Source organism: Notechis scutatus, chromosome 1, assembly GCF_049901735.1.
Source record: "Notechis scutatus isolate UNSWTSFEM ecotype Mainland chromosome 1, rNotScu1.2, whole genome shotgun sequence".
In the NCBI taxonomy this organism is placed as follows: Eukaryota; Metazoa; Chordata; class Lepidosauria; order Squamata; family Elapidae; genus Notechis; species Notechis scutatus.
Genome location: NC_142009.1, coordinates 106,510,276 through 106,531,058, shown reverse-complemented (window position 1 = coordinate 106,531,058; position 20,783 = coordinate 106,510,276). Strand labels below are relative to the sequence as shown.

The window sequence follows — 20,783 nt, the reverse complement described above, 5'->3', positions numbered from 1 at the left end:
TCCGTGCATCCCATTTTTGGCCTCCCCGTGTCCCAACCAAAACAAACATATTTGCCTATATATGTGTACATAATTCCACTAATATTTGTAGAACCAGGAGACTAATATATTGTATTTTTCGGACTATAAGATGCACTCCCCCCCCCTCAAAAGTGGGTGGAAATGCCTCTGTCTTATAGACCAAATGTTGCCGAAACCCCATCCACCTGCCAGCCTCCACCCTTCAGCCTCTGCCTCCCAGCAATTTGCCTCCTTGCAGCAAACACCCTGATCAGCTTCAGCACAGCCTGATTTAGCATGAGCAGCTGATTGGCAGTTGGACCAGCTTCCTGGAATACCACCCATCAGCACTGTTGCCGTCCATCGCCACATCCGTGCATCCCATTTTTGGCCTCCGCGTGCCCCATTTTTGGTGCCGGCTGGAACGGGCCGAAAATGGAACACATGGAGGCTGAAAATGGGGTACGCGGAGGCAGTGATAGGTGGCAGCAGCGATTAGCAGTGGCAATCCTCACAGCCTGGAACAGCTGATTGGTGGTATTCCGGGAGGCAGATCCAACCGCCAATGCTCATGCTAAATCAGTCTGTGCTGAAGCCGACCAGGCTGTTTGCTGCAAGGAAGCCAATTGCTCAGAGGCAAAGGCAGTTTTTTTTCCTTGTTTTCCTCCCCAAAAGCTAGGTGTGTCTTTATAGTCCAGAGCGTCTTATAGTCTGAAAAATACGGTACCTAAATTATATCTGTATCTAAAGCTACCACATTTTCAACCACATATAACTGATCCAATGCAGCCATTGTACGAATACTAAGTAACTTCTACGTTCCCTACAACTTCATACTAACGAATGATAAGAATCCATTTTTCCACCCACTTCCCACTATTATTAAATAACAGTAAGGAACTGCACAAAAACATTCTAGGGGTTTCAGTTGGAAAATGTTGAAAGGCTAATATGAAAGAAATATACTTCCAAAGATTATGTTCCTGGTTTGACGCTGGAATTCTTCAAGTGGCTAACAATATTTGTAGCACCAGGAATTTCTAAAGAAAGTAATAATTCTTACAAAGAAACAGAAACCAAGATTTCAGTATTTTTTATTAATTACATTGATCACCGTTTTGCCACGTGCATGCCCTCTTTCCATCTTCTGAAAGGCCATGGGAACATCCGAAAATTCAAACACTTGGTCAATAACTGGATGTATCTACATGGAAGAAAAATACTGTTATTTAAAACTGCCACCAATTTCAGTATATCTGTAATTGATCTGTAACACTTGCCTGCTCACAGAGGTGTAACTGAAGCTTTCAAAAGCCTTTCAACAGAATGATAGCAATGAAACAAATTCTCAGATGATTGATTGCTTATCTATTGTTGCATATGAAACTATTTATGAAAGCAATGCTCTAGATCAGTGGTTCCCAACCTTGGCAACTTTAAGACTTGTGGACTTCAACTCCCAGAATTCCTCAGCCAGCTGGCTGAGGAATTCTGGGAGTTGAAGTCCACAAGTCTTAAAGTTGCCAAGGTTGGACACCCCTGCTCTAGATGATGTGAAAAAGTATAAGCAACAAAAACTAAATATACTTGCAATATGGTCCCTCCCACCAGTTTTAAGGAGGTTCTTTACTGGAAATATGTTATCCAAACAATGCACATTTTGTGGAATAAATGCTGAGCAACTATTCACACCACCACCACCACCACCACCCCCACATACATACAAACACATTAGAATTAATTCTCGTCCTATTTTTGCAAGTATGATTTTTTTTACCCTAGATAAAACTAATAAAAATTGATGACAGAGGGGGCAAATACAAGATGCCATCTCTTGCTAGGATAAGGTTCTTCATAGAAATCACCTCATCGTTCAATGTCTACTTACTAGGGGACAGCTACTTCAACAGTGATTTCATTCAGAATAATGAAATACTTTTTCATCTCTTGCTGACAATAGAACAAGACATTAAAATACCCAAAATTACTCCACAAAAGGAGTTAAATAAATTAAAGAGCTAAAAGATTGACGAGGCCAACAAAACTATGGTTTCTAATTTCTAAGCTCCTATCTTATTTTTACAAATAAAAATAGAAAGAACTAGTGAAATTCTTAAATGTTCAAGTTTTTGAATTCTATAAAATAACTCAGGATTTCACCCTGCATCGTTTTCTTTTGGAAGTTACACTATCATACTAACGTGTAATATTACATATAATGTGATTTTTAAAAATATGTAATTCTTAGGATTGCTCTCTAGAGGGCACAATTTTACTACTCAATGATGCCCACAACACCATTTTTTTTTTCAAAGAAGCAAGTTGCTTTCAGCTTAAACAGATTTTTGTTCAAGGCTATAGCAAACTACTTCCCTGTGTGATATTATTGCAGACCATTATCTAAATGGGTTGCTAGCCTTCAACACTGACAGGAAGTGTCATGAGGGCTGGGACTGATGAGCACAGCACTTTGGTACATTAAGCCCTTTATCTGGCTGGTTGATCCAGACTCATTGTTTCAATAAACCTGAAAAGGGCTGATCGTGTAACCCAGTATAATATGTCATTCACTGTTTACTCCAAACAGCCTGACTAAGACAAATATTTCTTTCCGTACACGCCACCATGCAAGTCAGCAGGTGGTGATGTGACAGTAAAAGGAGATTAGCAAGACAATGAAAACACTACCTTTGTGTTACATTTACACGCCATTCAAAAGAGACCAAAAAAAAAAACCCCAAGAAGGAAACAAAAAGATCAGAACATATCCTCTTCAACAACCAACACCCAGATAAGCAGAGATTCACATCAGATAAATAATTAAACAGAAAACAATAGTCTAATCAAGGGACTACTCAGGAGACATACAAGCAAATAAACAATCAAGCAGAAAATAGCCTAATCAAGAAACTACCAAGGAGAAAACCACACTGCCACCAACACTGGCCAAGGAAAACTATTTTATATAATTAGAGAACAAATACTTGATTCAATAGCATGATCATGTTACCTAATCAGATCATGAAATGTTTGCAAACAAATGACCAAACTCAGGAAGGACCAAGGTCTCTGCAGCAGAAAAGAGTTGTATACATTGTACAAAGAACTATTGCTGAATTCTGACCACATTTGTCCATTATTAGTTCATCGTTCATTCGTGTAATCATTCTATATATTAATAGCAAACTGAATTCTTGTGTTGGTCGTGCTCTAATAGTCTAGGCAAAACAGCCCTGTCCTTATGTAATAATAAGATTATCAGGAGTCGCTAAGAAAACCTTCAGTTTTGTTCACCCACAAATATGGAGAAAATAAATCAAGATTTTAAAAGAACAGGAGGGCAATCAAAATAGACTCTTTCTTGAAACAGAAGCCTTGTTTGGTTGGACTACTGAACAAGAGTAATGTATCCCGTAAATGTATTTGTGGCAGGGTACAACTGTACTTTTATACTCCGGGTTCTACTGACACCTATTGATAAATTAAAGGAAAATGTCCTTCCACAGTCAAGATATTGTACCTTCCACTGATACTGTGAGGCTCAAGGAAAGCAGGAAGTTAGCCGAATTTCTATCAGAGAAAATGCTGTTGAGAGAGTTTTGTAGTGCTTCCTTTGGAGATTTAGAGCACATCTTCCCACGAGTTCCAGCACTGTTCTCCAGACTCTAGATCTCCCTCCTGTCCTCTCCAGGTACCATCTTTCCCAATTAATGGACACTGGCCATCTTGGATTTTTGTTTCCCTTGCCTTGTCTTGCCATAGAACGAGGACATGTGAAACTCCTGATAACTCTTATTTCTGATGTTGGAGAGAACACTGACAAACTCAAGGAAACAGGTTTTATGGCAACACAAAAACCAATGATTTCTTCACAGCTAAGACTGTTTTCAAACAGTCAAAATGATGCCTGCCTACATGGGCATCACCAGATGAAGTGCATAAAAATCAAATTGACCCTATTATTGCATCAAAGACATGGTGAGGTGCTGATGATAGAACAGATCACAAACGGCTAAAAGTAAAAATTCTACCCCAAGCTAAAGAAGAAGAAAAAAGCCAACCAGTTTCCACAATACAACTTTGAGCATTACCCGCCATTTTCAGGGAGGATCAGGAATTACTTAGAAGTGCTGATCTCATTGGTAGGGAATCTTGAGAAACTGTGGATTGGACTTAAAGAAGTCTTTTAGAATGAATGCAAGAACAGGATACAAAGACGAAGAAGTAGAAAACAAACTGGATATCAGAATAAGCCATGGAAACTGCCTAAAGAGAAGGCATCTAATTTTCCTACTTCAAGCACATTATGCAAAGGCATGGCTTTCTGGAGAAGGGTCTAATGTTGGCCAAAGATGAAAAGAAGAGAATTACCAGCAGCAAGATGAATGAACTCAGTTATACATTAGTGGCCCTGGGTTTATAGCATTGGAATGCCTGAAATACTAGGTTAGGTACAGATTGCTATGAAGAAAATCTATTTATGTGGTCTTAGTGGCACATAATAAATAAAAAAATGCACTGTGCGTTTGGATGGGAAAGTCAGTTGCCCAGACAATATGTATAAAAGCATCCTTTAATGACTTATGATAGTAATGAAACTCAAATTACTGAGGAAATTACTGACTTCAAAAGCCACCTCCTTTTACCTGGTGTTGCTATCCTTGGTTGCCCTGCAAATCAACATTTGGTTAAGTTTTGCCTCAGAAGGAATCATAAAACTATTCTTTAAAATAGTAACAGTGTATAAACAACCCCATTCTAGTGGGAACTCTGGTTTCATCCTGGATCTTTGGCTTTCTTATTCCCTTCTCCCTCTTGAGGGAGCCAGTGTCACACTGCAGCTTCCCTAATGGAAAAAAACTGGAGGATAGACTTTTAAGGTTGTCCCTCAGAGCAATGGCTGGTCTTTTGAACAAATAACAGAGAAAACACATAGAACACAGCAAAGACAGCCACATAAAATTAAACACTTTCTCATCCAAAACATTGAGAACATGATGCACCAAATACTTAGGCACAAACTTCAATCGATTTCAAAACCTTTATGTTTTTATAACAATAGTCTATCCATTTATTTGTGACATTTTTTCATAACACATATTTATGTTAAGATATATGCTCCTTTTCAGCCCTAACTATTCAACTTACTTTTGCTGCCTTTTAAACATTCAAGGATCTCACCACATTGGTGCGAAAATTCTGTAATCAGATGCTGCCACAAAAAAGCCTTGTTACATGTTTCCTCCAAACAATTCCCAAGGACAATCAGGATGCATGTATGCTGCATCTCAAGGAAAAATTCTCAGGCTTCCCTATTTAATTTGGAGTTCCTCGAGTTCAACTTCATCAACATACCAAAACAGAAATAAGAATACATATTGTATAACTAAATTTTGAAAGTTGACCATTGATTTATAGTATGGCTTTATTATACAATACTATATTAGTTGATTAATTATCTTAGGTGCTGCTTTTATTCATTTTTGGGGATGTTTTTACTGTTTTATTATGGTTAATCTGTTTTAAATGTTTATAATTTTAGAATTGTAAGTCACCCAGACTTACATTTGGTTGAGCTGGGTGACTATAGAAATTGATTGAATGAACAACAATCAAATATTTATTTATTTAGCTTATGGCAAAAATGTTAAAAAGCACATCACAATTACATTCTCTACAAGCAAATATGATACTATTTACTCTATAATGATTAGATGGCCTAGACATTGGTATTTGAGAATAGGTCTTTTTTAACATTTATATTTTATTGTGTTTTGCTAATCTAGGTGAAATCTTAACATATATTGCTAGACCATGTATGATATACCATACACTAAATAAATAAATATTTACTCTATAAGTATTATATAAATATATATAAATAAGTATATGTTTTCTGAGGTTTTTGCGGGTATTTGTATGTGGATCTTTGGTTATTCGGGTTTTCTCCTGCGTAAAATTGGAAGTATCTAGGCGACGTTTCGATGAAGTCTCATTCATCATCTTCAGGCTTGTGTCTTCGGCTTTATGCTTCTCGGAGTCATGTGAGCTTGCAGCTGCTTCTTCCTTTTAACTGCTAGTGGGGGTGTGACTTGATTGGGTGGGGGCTTGGCTGTGTTCTGATTGGGTGGGGGTGTGTTCTCATTGGTAGGGGGTTTGGCTGTGTTCTGATTGGTTGGGGGGATTGACTGTGTTCTGATTGGCTGGGGGTATGTTCTGTTCAGGTGGGGGCTTGGTTGTGCTCAGGTTAGTCTTAGTTGCCGGGGGATTTGAGCTGGTGAGCTGTGATCCTGTTGTTTGGCTTCGCGTTCGTGGTCGTGCCACATCTTCATGGTGGCATCAGTTCGCTTCATGTATGAGTCGGAGGGGTTTGAAGTGGGCAGCTGCGGTACGGCTTCTGGTCCGTGGTCGTGTCTCATCTTCTGTGTGGGTGTGAGTCTGCTTTCTACGTGGAAGTGTGGTGGTAGCATCTTGTGTGGCCCTCGTGGGTGTGGGTCTGCTGTCATTCTTCATGTTAGGTACTCGTTTGTTAATGAGGGTGGGTTTCCAAATGGCTGGTAGGCGGGAGGTATCATCTCGTTTATTCATGCTGTGTGGGCGTTTTTCTATCTCTATGGCTTCTCTGATTATTCTGTTGTTGAAGTGTTCGGTTTTGGCGATAGTTCTGGTATTTTTAAAGTCAATCTCATGTCCTGTGGCTTTGAGGTGTTGGACCAGGGAAGAGGTCGGTTCTTCTTTTTTGATTGAGTTCTTGTGTTCTTCAATGCGTGCACTTATTCTTCTGTTAGTTTGTCCGATGTATGTAGTGGGGCAGGCGGTGCATGGGATTTCGTATACTCCTTGGTTTTCTAACTTGATTCTGTCTTTAGGGTTTCTTAGGATGATGGATATTTTTCTGTTTGTGCAGAATGCTGTTTTAATGTTGTGTTTTTGGAGGATCTTGCTGATTTTGTCTGTAGTGCATTTTATATATGGGAGGAGGGCTTTGCCGTTCCCTTGTTCTCTGTGGATTTTGGTTGAGGTTTCTTTTTGGATGAAAAGAAGACACTCATCTCCAGAAGACACTCATCTCCAGAACAAAATGCTTAGCTGACGAACAACACCTAAAAACCGAACTACACACTCTCACTAACATACTAACAGCCAATGGATTCCAAAGAAAGATTACCCACCTATCCAAATAAGTATATATATAAATAAACAAATAAAAGATCATTCTGCAGATAAGAAAGTATGACATTTGTACAACATTAAACGCTGTCCTTTGTGAAAACAGCAAACAAAAGATGAAGCAAACACTTTTAATCTTTGTTATTCTTATGACAAAAGAAAATTAGCCATCCACAAACATTCCAACCACACTTTTAATAGTAAAGAACATTCACCTGCTCTGGTCTTGCGCAAATGGATGGCTTAAAGCCACACTATTCTCTCGTTCAAGGGCAATGACAAGATCTTCCCAACCACAAAAAAGAAATGTGACATGGCCATTTGGCCAAATTCTATCTGTAATATTTCCTCATTCTCTCCCAGACATGTACAGTTTGCTGGTTTTGCTTGAAAAGTCCTACTTAGGTCCAGTGAAGTATGTCATTCTATAAATAATAAGAATCTATTGGGGTTCTTTTTTCAGTTTGTTACAGGAAAAGTTGTTAGATCTGCAAGTTTATACATGACACGAAACAACCTTGAAGATGCATTATACAATTCACAGCAATAGCAAATGAATCGCTTATTGAGAATTTACCTGTACAATGATCACACTACGACACCTTTACTAAACATTCAGCCTAACTTGCATTTGGGAAATAAGAGTAGGCACTAATTTTATAAGGTCATTCTTAGGACCTCAGCTAGATAATATATGCAAAGTATTGTGAAATATAGTATGTGCACTATAGTTCTATTCTTATCACACAAGCTGATTAACAGGAATTATCAAAACTAAAGAGTTAGCAGGGGGGACGTAAAGGGCATAGAGAATAGCATTGAAATACAAGAGTGTTATGACTTTGAAATCACTTTGAACATACAATACAAATTTGTTAAGCATGCAAACAGCTGCAGTGTACACCAAGCTCCCAGCAAAGCATTGGCAGTTTGCCGAACAAAAGCAGAATCTGAGTTTATATAGGTCCACTAGTTTCAAAGACAAAAAAAAGGGGAAAGGAAAAGGAAAAGGAAAAGGCAGACACAGTGTAAATTACAGCATGGCATTGGAATGTGCTAGATAAACCCATCTGGGTGACTTTTTCATTATCAACTGTTACTAGGTCAATATGCTAATATCTTTAAAGTATGGGTTTATTGAGTCAGTTGTTTCCATCTGGTTTCCCCCCCTCCCTCCCATCACCACTCAGTCAATGAAGCTTGTTGTAAATATTTTCTTAACAGAGCACTTTAAGAAGTTCTCATGTAAAGTGGGGGGGGGGGGAATCTTATAGCATTGGCAATTAAAGCAGCTCACATGTTATGGGGAGGTATCTTATACCACTACAAGAGAAAAAGCTACTACCAAGGCAACAGTCAGATATTTGGGCTTGAATCCAAGTCAAGAAAATAACTTGAGAACATATCTAAGAGTTTCTTTAGATAGGCAGATACATATGACAGAAAGAGGGTAGGCAGGTAGGTAGGTAGGTAGACAGATGTAGGGGGAGGGGGAGGGAGGGAGATAAAATAGTTGTTACAATAAAAACTGTCCTGACTTTTATGTGTTGGTTTCTTTACCTGATCTACTGCCAGACCCAAAAACCAAGATGATTGTTTTTCTTCCAATAAATAGGGTTACTTTTGTCATAGTTTCATTTAATTCAATACTTTTTTTTCTGAAGTATTCAATAATAAAGGAGAAGAGAAGAATATCTCCCCACCCCGCAAAAAAATAACCCCTAACCTTGGATAAAATTAAAAACCAAAGCCTACATAAATGAAGGCCTGATGTTCCCAATGTATTTTATTTTATCCAGTTTGCATGCATTAATGCTCTTGAACTCTTCCTGACATCAAGGTGAAGGGGTCAAGCCCAAGAGAACTAAAAAGCTAGAGAACCACATTCTGCAAATGACATCTTTTCTGGTAAGCTGTGATAGTACAATGTGGAAAATAAAACAACCCTCCCACCACTAGGAATATTCAGCAGAAAGTGGCACCTGGTGGCGAGTTGCTTTCCTGCTAAAATTAGCAGAAAGGCTTGAACCAAAAATATCATGGGTTCATCCAATAGCAAAAAATGAAATAGCCAGGTTAGACATACCTTCCCTGCATTAACAAGAGTTGCAATCTCATCCAGATGAGGACCATTTGATGCAAAAAATGACCATCGGTAATGGATCCCGTTATAAAGATGCTGCAAAAGAAAGAAAGAAATCTAAGCACCAAAAAGTAAGCAAAACTGCATAACCTTCCACAAACATTTTAGTGAGCTTGTCACCTACATAAGCAAAGGGAAAAAAACAAAACAAAACAAAACCTTCTTTCCCCCCCCAACCGACCTTCAAAACTTTTGCACCAATCGTGATGCCAGTCCGTAGCATGCCATCAGCTACGCCAAGTCTGTCCATGTTGACTAAAAAGGGTGTGACCAAAGACACATATCTGGCCCCTGACCACTTTCTGAGAAGATTAGGAGCCCAGTTTTCAGTAGATCCACCAACGTTATCTAGGATGAAATCAAACCTAAAAAGAAAAACGCACGCACCAATTAATGTTCAAAAAGTGAGCAGCTCAACATGACATGTACTTTCACAAACCATCCTAGAAATAAATGTAATTCCTATAAGATATTTAAAAGAGGTCAGGAAATAATTGTTTTTGAGCAAGGATGGGAAACGATGGCGATTTTATGAACTGTGGACTTCAACCCTCAGTATTCTTGAGCCACCATGGCCGGCTTAGGAATTCTGGGAGTTGAAATCCGCAGGTTGTCCTCTCGTGTCTTAGAGATAGGGGCCATCTGAAAATAAATTTCTAGCTTGTGAAAAATAGCCATGTTGATTTGCAAGGTACCAAAAAGTGAATAGCCACCTCGCCATTTGGAAACCTTCTGCCAAACACACAATTTAATTAGTTGAGTACATACATGGGTAATTTTTTGAGCTGCTCTTCCATATTTCCCGATTTATAATCAATTATGTCATCTGCTCCAAGACGTTTCACCAATTCGCTGGCATCCTGAGAACAAACTGCAGTGACGTGACCACTCCAAGCTTTCATCAACTAAGAGAGAAGACAAAAAAGGAAATCTTCAACCACATGCACAATCATTATTCTAGCTATGAATGCTACACAATTTCCCTGATTCTAACTCAGGTTTACACCAAAGGTTGTTTTGTTTTGGAAATGCTGTGGGGATATTTGGCAGTGTCACATTTTCCACAGGTTTTCATCCTTAACATTTCACCCACCACACATCAGAATGGCAGATTAGGGAAGACTTAACTTGTTAGTTGTCGGTTCTGGATTTTTTCCCCCCAGTTTACAATCTCATTTTTGATATGGAGTAGCCCAAACAGATGAGCCTTACAATGCAACAGCACTGCTATGTCTTGAACTCTTTTTTCCCCTTGCTCCAATAGATGCTTTTGAGTACCTTCCAAAAGTTTAATTGTCAGCTATTCATGTTTTATACCTGTGTACTTTACAGTACAGGTAATCTTAGACTATGACCGTAATTGAGCCCAAAATTACAGTAGTAAGTCAGGCCGGTCCTTAAGTGGGTCATAAGTGACCATTTTCACAGCAGTCATAAAGTAAACACTGAAGTCATTAAGGGAACGCTAGTTGTTAAACTAATTCACTTCTGCAATGAGCTTTTTTTGGTCAGAAATTAAAAAGTAAATGCCGGTTTCCAGTAAAAAAAGTCATAAATTGTGGTCATGTGACTACAGGGCAATGCAAATGGCCATCTATGCAGGGCAATTGCTGAGTACCCAAAATAATGTGATTTGTGGGGAGGAGGGACAGTCCTCAGAACTTTGAATCCTGGTCAAAAATAGCTCCAAGAAGTCAGTCAAATAGTTACTAAACAATGGTAGTAAGTTGAGAACTACCTACAAATGATGCTAAAAAACCTTAACTCTCAAAGAGAGTCTTATTGTGCATTGCTTTTAATTATGTTTCCTTTTACACTAATAATTGTCTCTTTCTACAGCATTTTCCCACAATGATTCAATAGCAGGGATTCCTGGAACACTAAACCTGAATTAACACATCTCCAAGTTCACATAATGCACTGTCAAAGTTTTTCTTTGAACCTCTATAAACTATAATGCAATTGGTAATACTTGATTAGAGAACATAAACAAGTACCAACAATTGTGTACCAACAAGGAACGTGCAAATATATAGTAACAATAAACCTTGGTTCACAGCTAAACTTAAGCAGCTACGTCGTTCCAAAGAGGAAGCCTACAGAAAAGGTGACAGAATGCTATACAACCAGGCCAGAAACATATTAACAAGAGAGATCAGAGCAGCAAAAAGAAGCTACTCTGAAAAGTTAAGGAATCAATTCTCAACAAATGAACCAGCAAACGTGTGGAAAACTCTAAAAACATTACTGGCTACAGCAAACTTCCTTCCCAGGCAGAAGGAAATCAACAACTAGCAGATGACCTGAATGTGTTTTACTGCAGGTTTGAAAAGAAACTACAGCCACCTATCTCCACAACCCGCATCTCAAACACACCAACAACAGCCAAGCCTCCTACAACTGGCCCCAATCCATTGGGCTCATAACCTCTGGTGATCACAGAAAAAGAAGTGCAAGATCTATGACACAGACAAAAGCCAGGAAAAGCACCAGGGCCAGACAAGATAACTCCTTCTTGCTTAAAAGTCTGTGCTAACCAATTGGCCCCCATCTTCACCCGAATCTTCAATAGATCACTAGAGATGTGCTATGTTCCTTCCTGCTTCAAACGTTCTACCATCATCCGTGCCAAAGAAGACCTCCATCAAGGAACTGAATGACTACAGACCAGTTGCTCTAACATCTGTAGTTATGAAAATATTTGAAAGGCTTGTGCTGTCCCACCTGAAAACCATCACGGATCCGCTGTTAGATCCCATGCAGTTTGCATACCGAGCAAATAGATCGACAGATGATGCTGTTAACATGGCTCTGCATTACATCCTACAACACCTTGAATCTCCAAATACCTACGCAAGGGTCCTCTTTGTAGACTTCAGTTCAGCATTCAATACCATCATTCCAGACACTCTTCTAAGTAAATTAAACCAACTAGCGGTACCTGAACACACTTGTAAGTGGATCATAAGCTTCCTAACAGACAGGAAGCAGCAGGTGAAACTAGGAGGAATCACATCCGATACCTGTACAATCAGCACAGGGGCCCCCCAAGGCTGTGTGCTATCTCCACTTCTCTTCTCCCTATATACCAATGACTGCATCTCAAACGATCCATCTGTTAAATTACTGAAGTTTGCTGATGACACAACAGTGATTGGTCTCATTCGAGATGATGAATCTGCATACAGACAGGAGGTTATACAATTTGCCTCGTGGTGTAATCGGAACAATCTGGAACTGAACACACTCAAAACCGTAGAAATGATGGTAGACTTTAGAAGAAACCCTCCCATACTACCACCTCTTACAATACTAGACAACACAGTATCAACAGTAGAGACCTTCAAATTTCTAGGTTCTACTATATCACATGACCTAAAATGGACACCTAACATCAAAAACATCATCAAAAAAGCACAACAAAGAATGTTCTGTACCAACTCAGAAAGCTCAAACTGCCCAAGGAGCTGCTGATACAGTTCTACAGAGGAATCATTCAGTCTATCATCTGCACCTCTATAACTGTCTGGATTGGTTCTGCAACCCAACAGGACAGACACAGACTTCAGAGGATAATTAGGACTGCAGAAAAAACAACTTTTACCCACCTGCCTTCAATTGAGGACCTGTATACTGCATGAGTCAAAAAGAGGGCTGTGAAAATATTTACAGACCCCTCACATCCTGGACATAAACTGTTTCAACTCCTTCCCTCAAAACGACGCTATAGAGCACTGCACACCAGAACAACTAGACACAAGAACAATTTTTTCCCAAAAGCCATCACTCTGCTAAACAAATAATTCCCTCAACACTATTCAACTATTTACAAAGTGTACACTACTATTACTGTTAATCTTCTCATCACTCCTTATCACCCATCCCCTCCCACTTGTGATTGTAGGACTGTAACTTTGTTGCTTGTATCCGTATGATTTATATTGACTGTTTCCTAGTATGATTTGATTGTTGATTGTACCCTATGACTATCATTAAGTGTTGTACGTTATGATTCTTGATTCTTAATGAATGTACCTTTTCTTTATGTATACTGAGAGTATTTACACCAAGACAAATTCCTTGTGTGTCCAATCACACTTGGCCAATAAAGTATTCTATTCTATTCTAAGTGACAATATTCTTTATTGTCGTCACTATTCTAAATATGAAGATAAAGTAATGAATTATATTTATACAATTCCAAGACTCTATTCTAGGATTCTTTCAAGAAACAGAAGCAAAACAGAAGCAAAACGTCTGCCAAGATGATTCGATTTAACATACTTACCTGTATAGCAAAGGTACCCACTCCACCTGATGCACCTATGATCAATATTCTATGAAGTAAAAACAATTACAAATAATGAAAGTATTAACTTCTGTGTAGTTTTATATCTAGTGATCAAAAGGAGTAAACTGATAAAAGTGCCTACTGTGCAAGCTGTATTTAAGGAATTCAATTTACGTAGTGCAGCGTTAAGAAACTATAAATGAAGAGAAACCTACATTTCAGGTAACCTTCACATTTAAAATATTGCAAGTTTAAAGCACAGGACAGTAATATTTAAATGTACTGTATAATAAGATATCAACATAAGATAGAAATAAGATAGAAAGACATTACAGAGTATGGTGAGCACAGCACAAAACATTGTAGGCTGTTCCCTGATACCACTAGATGACATCACTAGGTTTCCCTGCCTTAGAAGAGTGAGGAAAATCCTCAAGGATGACTCACATCCCGGTCAGCACTTCTTCACTCTCCTACCATTAGGTAGGAGATATAGAAGCATAGCCAGCCGCACCAACAGGCTGAAGAACAGTTTCTACCCGTGGGCTGTCAGACTTCTGAATGAAAAATAACTTCATGTCAACATAGTATGATAGACTTGCGGGGCTGGTGCGTTGTGCAACAAGGTCACATAGTGTAATAAGATTGGGACTGGGTTAGGGACTTCTGTCCTCACTGTGAGTTGTGTTGGGGTGGGGGGTGCACGAAGGGAGGCTCAGCCAATCTCATTGTATACACGTTGTACTCTGACAATAAAGGTAATAACATAGTAAAATATTATGAGAATAAAATATGAAAATTGGTTACACTTGGTTAATATTGGCATGAAGGATAAAATCAAGCAATGTTGAGAAAATTATACAGATGAAGAATGATTTTTTGAACTTATCTGTGACATATTCCTGTGCCTGATGTAAGATATTTAAATTAGTTATGTTCAAAGAAGTATTATTTTACAAAAGCTGAAAGGCATGAAATCTATTACTCTTTAAGAGATGCTAAAATTGAATCAGGAAGGTAATATTCATACTCACAGGCATCCAAAGGAAAGTTAGGGACTTACTTTGGAACGAGAAAGCCCATGACTAACTTCTTGCAGATCATCTGGCTTTTTACCTTTTGTCGAGACAACTATCTGCATCAAGTCCCCCAGCATTGGACACGGCAAACCATGTGGTTAGACCAACATAAGGCAAGGACGCAGCTTCAGTGTGAGTGAGACACTTCGGTTTCCTTGATATCTGCATAAAAATAAACTCATGGAGACATTGTCCTGGGTTCTCTCAATCAAAACATTTTCCTTCAATGCAGATCTAACCCCCCACCCCCCAAAATAGCAAGTGTCCATACAATTGTCAAATTCATACACGTATCTCTATCAGGTATCTATTCAGTTTGAAGCAGTTGGAAAATGTTGTATTTGGAAAGACACCTCGGGATAATCAATTTCACAAAATGAACAGCCACCCTTTAGATCACGGGTGTCCAACTCGCAGCATGTTTCGCGACGTTTTCCCCATTCACGGAGCTGGGGTGGGTGTGGCCTGTGCATGACTCATCCTGCAGGCGGCCAGTTTGACACCTCTGCTTTAGATAGCACAGGTACTCCTTGACTTACAACCTCAATGGAACTCAAAGTATCTGTTGGTAAGTGAGACATTTGTTAAGTGAATTTTGTCCCACTTTTCAACCTTTCTTGACACAGTTGTTCGGTGAATTATTGCAATTTTAATTTTGTTTTTTGCTTTCCCAAATTTTGTTCTATTGTACTTTACTAATTTATTTGATTCTTTTTGTTAGTTTTTATTGTTTTTAGTTTTAGTTTTATTTTAAACATGGTTTTACATTGTGTAAGCAGCCTTGAGTCGCCATGGGCAAATAGGCAGCAATGTAAAATAAATAAATAAATAAATAAAATTTTAAGTTAATAACACAGTTGTTAAGTGAGTCCAGCTTTCCCATTGACTTTGCTTGTCAGAAGGTCACTAAAGGTGATCGTATGACCCCCGGGACATAAATCCATGCCAGTTGCCAAGCATCTGAATTTTGATCACGTGACCATGGGGATGATGCAACATTTGTAAGTGTGAACAACAGCCATAAGTCACTTTTTTCAGTGCCAGTGTAATTTTGAACAGTCACTAAAGGAACTGTTGTTAAGTCAAGGACTAACTGTACTGTAGCTCACCTATGGAAAGTAAGACTTGGCAGTGAGTGACAGGTCTTTTCCGTAACCTACTCTGATGAACGGCACTGCTAGAAAAACTTCTGATTCTATCATAAAGGCAGGCAAGAGAATGCAAATTCTCCTTCTGTCTTCTGCAGAGTTTTGTTTTGCCAGATGGACAAATAAAGCACTGTACTTTTGCAGCAGCCAGTCGGATTCCTCCTTTCCGCTCTCTTTTCCAAGGCCAAATGGAAAAGAGGGAAATGCTTATAATACTATGTAGATCGGAGTGGAGATTCTATGTTGTTTTAATATTTTAACTTCAGAGGGTTTTTAGCCACCATTTGAAGGGCAAATATAGACATAACATCACATTTTAGGTGCAGTGGTTAGACTGAAGTATTGCAGGCAAACTCTGCCCACAGTCTGGAGTTCAATCCTGAAGGGGCTCGAGGTTGACTCAGACTTCTAACCTTCCAAGGTCAGTAAAATTAGGACCCAGATTGTTGGGGACAATATGCTGACTCTGTTAACCACTTAGAGAGGGCTGTAAAGCACTTTGAGGGGGTATATATATTGAAGTGTGTTGCCATTTTTAAAAATTACAACTTAAAAAAAAATTGCATTTGTGCATATGTTTACGTCATTTTAAAATAAAATTTTGTTGACTTACCTCATTTCCACTTGCTAGAACAAATTCTGACAAGGTACCTTGTTTCCAAGGTGGAATTGCTGCCCATACCTGAAAAATAAACAATCTGAAATATTTTGTTTGTACAAAATAACAAATTTTTTACCCTGCAGAAGGTGCTATATCTAAAGCAAGCAGATAGTTAAAATTCATACTCCTGCATGGTAGTGTATTACACACAGAATGTCCAACTCATTCCATTGTGGAAAACCTTTAAGCAAGTTTGTTATTCCCATAAAATAACAGTAAAAGAGAAAAATACTCCCACTTACAATCTTAAATGAAGCATCTCTGTTGAAGTCATTGGTTTCTATGCTAATGATTTATAAACCCATTCAAAATACTAATGATTTTTCTTGGTTTGGTTTTATTAGCCAGGGCTGAAGAATTTTCTTGTGTGAAAAAATTCTAAAAGTGCTAATATATGCCAGGTGAATTTAAAGAAGCAGCATGATGCAGCAGCTAAAAAGGTAAAGTGCAAACTTCAAATGCATTAACACAATGATAGAATCCAGACTCCTGTACAGGAGGTAATAGTCTCACTGTAGTTTAGTTTAGTTTAGTTTAGTTTAGTTTAGTTTAGTTTAGTTTAGTTTAGTTTAGTTTAGTTTAGTTTAGGTTTAGTTTAGTGTCATTGCACCTCGTACAACGAAATCAAAAACCATCTTCAGTGCACATCATGACCATGACCATGAAAATAAACACAAACACACATCCTTCACCCTCTACACATTTAACCGGAAACCCCCAACACCACACCAACACTGCACTATATAGCAGAATTCAAAAGAGCTACTGCCCTGGGATAGAAGCTGTTTTTCAGCCTATTTGTCCTTGTTTTTTATTATTCTGTACCATCTGCCAGATGGTAATAGTTAAAAAAAAGGGATGAGATGGATCTTTGAGAATGTTTTGAACTTTCTTAAGGCAGCGGGAGCTATAAAGCTCTTCCAAAGAGGGGAGAGGGCAACCAGTGATCTTCTGGGCAATGACATTAACCCTCTGGAGTGCTTTCCTATCTGCCACTGTACTCTGCACGTTGAATCATACATGGAAAGCTATGTCCAATCCTGGGCCTCATGCTTTAACAAGGATTTTTAACAGGTTTTAATAACAGAACAAAGTTATCCGGACAAAAAAAGGGCCTGGAAACCAAACCTTAAAAGGAACAATTAAAAGAACTTAACATTCTTAGTTTTCTAAAGAGACACAAGGAAAATATTACAGGTAGTCCTCAACCTATGACCACAACTGAGCCCAAAATTTCTATTGCTAAGCAGGACAGTTGCTAAATGAATTTTGCCCCATTTTGCGACCTTTCTTGCCACAGTTGTTAAATGAATCACCGCAGTTGTTAACTTAGCAACACAGTTGTTAAGTGAATCTGGCTTCCCTGTTGATTTTGCTTGTTAGAAGGTTGTGAAAGGTGATCACATGACCCCAGGACCCTGCAACCATCATTAATACATGCCATTTGCCAAGCATTTGAATTCTGATCATGTGACCATGGGGATGCTGCAACGGTCGTGGAAAAACATATGGCACTTTTTTCAGTTTTTTTAAAAACTATGAACAGTCGCTAAACAAATGGCGGTTAAATCAAGAAGTACATGTATAACAGTCTATGGCTATGGCTATTACATACAGGAGCGATCAGATCTGATTTTTGTTGAAACCATATGCAAAACAAGGAACAATGGGCTGAAATTAAAGCGATTCTGGTTGAGTATTAAGAGGAACATCTTAATGAGATGTTAATGAGAAGAGTGAAGAAGTGAAACAATCTGCCTATTAGAGTGGTCGATTCCCCTCACTGGAGGTTTTCAAATGGGAGCTAAATAATCTGCCACGGTGGTTTGAAAATTCCTGCATAAAACAGGAAGATGGATTAGGTTCTTTTCCATTCTAGGATTCTATTTCAATCTTCCATTACCTCATCTCCAGGTTTGAAGTAGGAAACACTCGGTCCACATTCCATAACAACCCCAGAAACATCTCGACCTAGAATTAGAGGAAATTCGTTGCCTTTTCCTGATATGTGCAACGGATCTCGTTTCACTCTTAGAGCAGAAGCTCCATAGCCATCTATTAAAAGAAATGGAAAAACAGGAGTCAATTTGTCGTGCCTTTATTTAGATTTATATACTTCTTTTCTTCACTATTTGCTTGCACTATTCCTTACTTTATTCATTCCAAACTGAGGATTCCCATTTTACAGACTGAAAACTGAGACTGAGATGGGCTTAGAGTCTCAGCCACAGTATAAATACATATAATCCGGTATCCAATTTGGCTATTTTAAACAAGAAAAAGTGTATTTATTTGTTTCTTTAAAACTGCAACCCCATCAGCATGTCCCAGAGGATTGCCAGAGCATCCCAGAGCAACATAAAAGTCAGATTTGTCTGAATTCAATTTAGTATATACTGAAGTTTTAAACTGTGTACATATAAACAGGAGTCTGGTTAATATAAGATAACAATAAAACTATTATGTTCGCTGGTGCTTCCTACTGCACATTTTCCACTTTTAAATTTACTCTTAAATATCATAAGCCAATGTGAAAAACGAAGGGGAATCTTCCCAGCAAGGCTCAGCATTTCCTAATAGGATGATCTGACTGAAAGAGAAAATGAGGTCACACTTCCTTGTAAGTGGTAAAATGAAACAGGACAAAAAGGAATGAGTAAAGTCAAAGAGCAGATGTCAATGGAGATAATTCTATGCTCATTTAGACTGGATTAAGACAAAATTAAGTTAATGAAAATGTTTAAGCAGACTCAGTTAAGGTTACAGTGCAAGAATCTAAGCCTATTCTATTAAATGTCACTTGCATTCCATGAAAATTAATAAGTTTCCAACAATATTCACTTTGTAAATAATATTATGCCACTGGTTTCAACAGATTTAAGAGACTTAACTCTAAAGAAGCTCAAGGCACAGTCTATTTATGAAAATCTCTAAGACACTATTGTATCTTGGCTGCAAAAATTTAGCAGCCAGTAGAAGGCTGCTAAGAAATATAGACATTTTGATTTGCTGCCACCCAGTACTTGTTTCAATTTTTTTACAACTCCAATCTGGTAGTTCTTGCTTAAGATGACAAGAGAATTCTGTGTTCATCAGCTTTTCTAGAACTTTTTTTCTACTAGACAAATTCATATGACATTAATAATAAAATAGAAACATCCAGCATAAAACTGGTTATTAGAGCAGTTACATGCATACTGCAATGTTCCACTGTACCTTAGAGATTGTTTTTTAAAAAAAGATAATTAACACCATACTCCATCAGTACTGAAATAAAAGTACAGAAATCATCCATAAGATTTATTTTTGTGAGTTCAGAGTACTTTTACAATTAGTTCACTGATGTTCATATCTATGTATCTATCTATCATCTATCTATCCATCCATCATCTATATCTATAATATGCAATGCATAACCTCTACTTACTTCGCATGTTAACATCTATGGGATTTAAACTTGCAGCGTGAACTTTAATAATAACTTCATTAGGGAGACGAATTGCAGGAAATGTCATATTACTTGTGAATCGAAGTACATCATTTTTCCCATAGCGGTCAATCACCCAGGAAGGCATTGTTGAGCATCTTTGACAGGAAACGTGGAACTTTCTACTCAGCGGCCGTAGACTCAAACTCTGCCTCAATGCAGACAAGCTAAGACAGCCCAACAATTTAGAACATACTTTGCTTCTAAGTGTGTGTCCCCTTAGCAACATGATTGCAAAAGACAACAGAAATGTTAAGCCTCTTTTGATCTGCTTTGAAAAACGCTTCTAATAAATTAGGAAAACGTTAATCCTTATCTTAAAATTACCATTTTGTTCCTTTACAATTTTTGAAAAATATGCCTCCTCCCCTATTGTTTCTCTTTTCTCACAAGACAAGGAAAAAAAACCGTGGAGGAGAAAAGACAGAAATAGCTTTCATTGATCCTCCAGGCTGATGAGCAAAAGAATGCTAAAGTTCACAGGAAGTAAAACTATTTTCTCTCTCTTCCCAATTCCAGAATGCACCAAGTCCTCAAGGCAATTGAAACTAATCTCTTCCGCCGCCAAATATTATAATATTTCTCTCCACCCTTCCACAACGTTCTTCCTATGACTTTTCAACTCGTGCAAAGATATACCCGTCTTAATCTCAAATCTCGTGCAGATCAGCGCTTGACAACCCCGGTCACCCAAATCCCATGCACTCAAACGGGCACCGATTGACAGGCTCCGGAGCCTGGACCAATACAAACCAAGCATGCTTTGATGCTGTGAGCGCTAAACCAATCAGCGATCTCAATGTT

At 38.3% G+C, this 20,783-nt stretch overlaps 1 protein-coding gene across 2 annotated transcripts; it reads right to left on the bottom strand.

The window, feature by feature from the left end:
- Window positions 1–1,077: 1,077 nt before the first annotated feature.
- On the bottom strand, window positions 1,078–20,754 carry RTN4IP1 (reticulon 4 interacting protein 1). 2 transcript variants are annotated; one of them, XM_087942693.1, is made up of 9 exons: window positions 20,619–20,754; window positions 18,396–18,547; window positions 16,445–16,513; window positions 14,721–14,845; window positions 13,602–13,650; window positions 10,082–10,218; window positions 9,495–9,678; window positions 9,257–9,349; window positions 1,078–1,204 (listed from the first exon to the last, which is right to left on the bottom strand). In XM_087942693.1, exons 1-9 carry the CDS (start codon window positions 20,737–20,739, stop codon window positions 1,085–1,087), a joined length of 1,050 nt encoding a protein of 349 aa, XP_087798819.1. In that variant the 5' UTR covers window positions 20,740–20,754; the 3' UTR covers window positions 1,078–1,084. The 2 variants fall into 2 exon arrangements, with proteins under 2 accessions (XP_087798819.1, XP_087798811.1); XM_087942685.1 differs by having other exon boundaries at window positions 19,920–20,719.
- Window positions 20,755–20,783: the final 29 nt, after the last annotated feature.